The sequence below is a fragment of the Juglans regia genome, chromosome 13, assembly GCF_001411555.2.
Source record: "Juglans regia cultivar Chandler chromosome 13, Walnut 2.0, whole genome shotgun sequence".
Taxonomy (NCBI): domain Eukaryota; kingdom Viridiplantae; phylum Streptophyta; class Magnoliopsida; order Fagales; family Juglandaceae; genus Juglans; species Juglans regia.
The window spans coordinates 8,475,304-8,477,716 of record NC_049913.1 but is presented as its reverse complement, the minus strand read 5'-3'; the positions used below and the strand labels follow the sequence as shown (position 1 = coordinate 8,477,716).

The window sequence follows — 2,413 nt, the reverse complement described above, 5'->3', positions numbered from 1 at the left end:
CGTACCACTTAACGTCCTTTCCTCTCACTCTGATCAACGCATTACACTGAAGCTCCCCGGCCGGTAAAGCAAGCAATGAGTTTCCAGCATATTTCTCACGAGTCCCACCTTCCTTCAGGCAAGTCATCAAGAATTGTTCTTCCTCTTCCTAACTTGGGCCTTTTCTTTTTTACAACTATTACTTATATATAGTTTTCGGGTTGATTTGGTGGCGTATGTTCACGTGAATTAAGGATGAAATCGACATTTATGTGATCGTTTGTAATTCAGGTCAGCCATCTCCGTATCCTCCAGAGCCAGGCTTTCAACCACCACCACCGAGCTACCCTCATCCTTCGCCGCCACCACAGGGATATCAAGGCTACTTCCATGATGGGCACCCTCCCCCTTCTCGTCCGTATCAGCGTTATGATGGCTCCGGCTGCCCTTCTTTTCTAAGAGGCTGGTATGTGCATCCTCTCTATCCATAGCAGTAGTTTGCTTTTTATAACAAATTTTTTGTTGTAGATTATAGATAGAGCTTCAACAATTAAGAAGGGTGATATGCCTGATCTGTACCATCTACTTGTGATATATTTACCTTGAAATGAATCCTACCTTCTTCTTTGAAAACACAATTGCAAACAATGAGAAACCTAAAGGCCTTATAACCTACATTTTTCATTTCTTTATCCTCCTCTTCCTTATGATAGTTCCTTTCATGTAATTCTAATTCCTCATGATTTCTCTCTCTATATTCTAATTCCTCTTTTGGTTGGGTTCACATATGCAGTTTAGCTGCACTTTGTTGCTGCTGGGCGTTGGAGCAGTGCTGCCCGTAGGCAAGTTGATGTATCTGATCACATATACAATTTGATCACTGTTATGTCTTGTATCTAGTTTGAGAAACAAGGTTGTCCTGTCTGTTACTATAATGGTTTCCTTTGTATCCGATCCAACTGAATTGTAATTTTTCCACTACTTCTTTCATTCTAATTACAGCACATTACTGCAGCCGAGTTCCGATCTAGCAAGGGAAAGTTGAACAAGTAATTCACCTAAGGGATGATTCTTTTAGTCGGCAATCATGTCCACTCTACAATTTTTCTTGTAGGAAAACAAGAGAGAGGTCTAGGGTTGGTTTGGTTATGGAGTTTTCTTCTTGGTAACAAAAGTGGCTTGCTGAGAATATGGATACTAAAATATATATGTACAACTACTTTGTAAATTATAAATTATAGAATATGAAAAATAAATTAGAAAGAGGGAACTCGGTGTAGAGTGGTATTGCAAATGATTTTGCAAAATTATTTTTATTCTTACTAGAGAGAGCACGAGTAGCACTAATTTGTAAAATTATTTTTATTGTAAAGTAGATATAATAGATCTCATAAAATCACGTTAATTTATAAATTTATTTTTATATAATTTTTTTATATTTATAACAGTTCTCTAAAAGAACACACGACTTCATTTGAGTGAAGAACTTTTTCATTCGAACCGTATAATTAAATACCATGGCCTCCCCAACTTGAAACAAGAAGAATGGAAATACCTCAACTGCCTTTTTAGTTTTATGGGAACGACAAAATTGATGTCATAAATATCTTTGACTTCTGTATTGCCTCTCACCTTAACCATATTTGAACATTGCAAATTCTTATATTGGGATTTTAGTTGTTTATAGACATTAGAGATATCCTCCAATCCCAAAAAAAAAAAACTTTGTTTATGATTATAATGAGAAACGATATTTACAATTTTAGGATATATAAGTCTCGCACATTGCTGTTAAAAAAAGTGGATAAATCTAATACATATATGAAAAAATAATTTTTTAACAATAATCAAACTTTTAAAAAAAAAAACATAAAATTTACACATTTTAAAACTCCATCTAACATTACTCTATAGTTATACAGTCTTGAAACTTTAATGGTTTTGGAAGATTAATTTAAAAAAAAAAATAGAGAGAACCCATGCATAAAGTATAAGATGTATAAGAGCATTCTCAATGGATTATGTAAAACTCATGATTTTGTAAAATTTAAAGGAAATAGCTCAATATAACTCATTCAATAGATTATGTATTTTATAATTAATATCCAGTTGTTACTATGGGTGTAACCGGTCCGGTCCGGTCCGATTTTGGACAAAATCTAAGACCGAACCGGTATGTACCGATTTTGTATTTTTCAAAACCGATTACGCACCGGTTACCCTCCTAAACCGGTACTTCCGGTTTTACCAGTTTCCGGTCCAGTTTTCCAATTTTTTTTAAATGTAAGTATCACAATTTGTCATTAAAAAAAAAAAAAAAACTAATTTAAAAAATATTGTTTTATACTTTTATTATAAGTTATATAATAGTATTAGTTATAAACTATATATTTAATATTAGTATTAGTTATAAACTTTTAGTGATTTAGTATTA

The 2,413-nt window shown here is 33.2% G+C and overlaps 1 protein-coding gene across 1 annotated transcript; it reads left to right on the top strand.

Annotated features, from left to right (window-relative positions):
• LOC109021099 (cysteine-rich and transmembrane domain-containing protein WIH1-like) lies at positions 1 to 960 on the top strand. Its single transcript, XM_019003649.2, has 3 exons — positions 1 to 118; positions 271 to 445; positions 773 to 960. The coding sequence occupies exons 1-3, from the start codon at positions 76 to 78 to the stop codon at positions 819 to 821; spliced, it is 267 nt and encodes an 88-aa protein (XP_018859194.1). The 5' UTR covers positions 1 to 75; the 3' UTR covers positions 822 to 960.
• The last annotated feature ends 1,453 nt before the right edge of the window (positions 961 to 2,413 follow it).

Bases quoted from the DNA above. Each gene is read 5' to 3' on its own strand.
- LOC109021099 (XM_019003649.2), top strand. From the start codon at position 76: ATGAGTTTCCAGCATATTTCTCACGAGTCCCACCTTCCTTCAG. The intron at 119-270 runs GCAAGTCATCAA...TTTGTAATTCAG, and splicing joins CGAGTCCCACCTTCCTTCAG to GTCAGCCATCTCCGTATCCT. The intron at 446-772 runs GTATGTGCATCC...TCACATATGCAG, and splicing joins CCTTCTTTTCTAAGAGGCTG to TTTAGCTGCACTTTGTTGCT.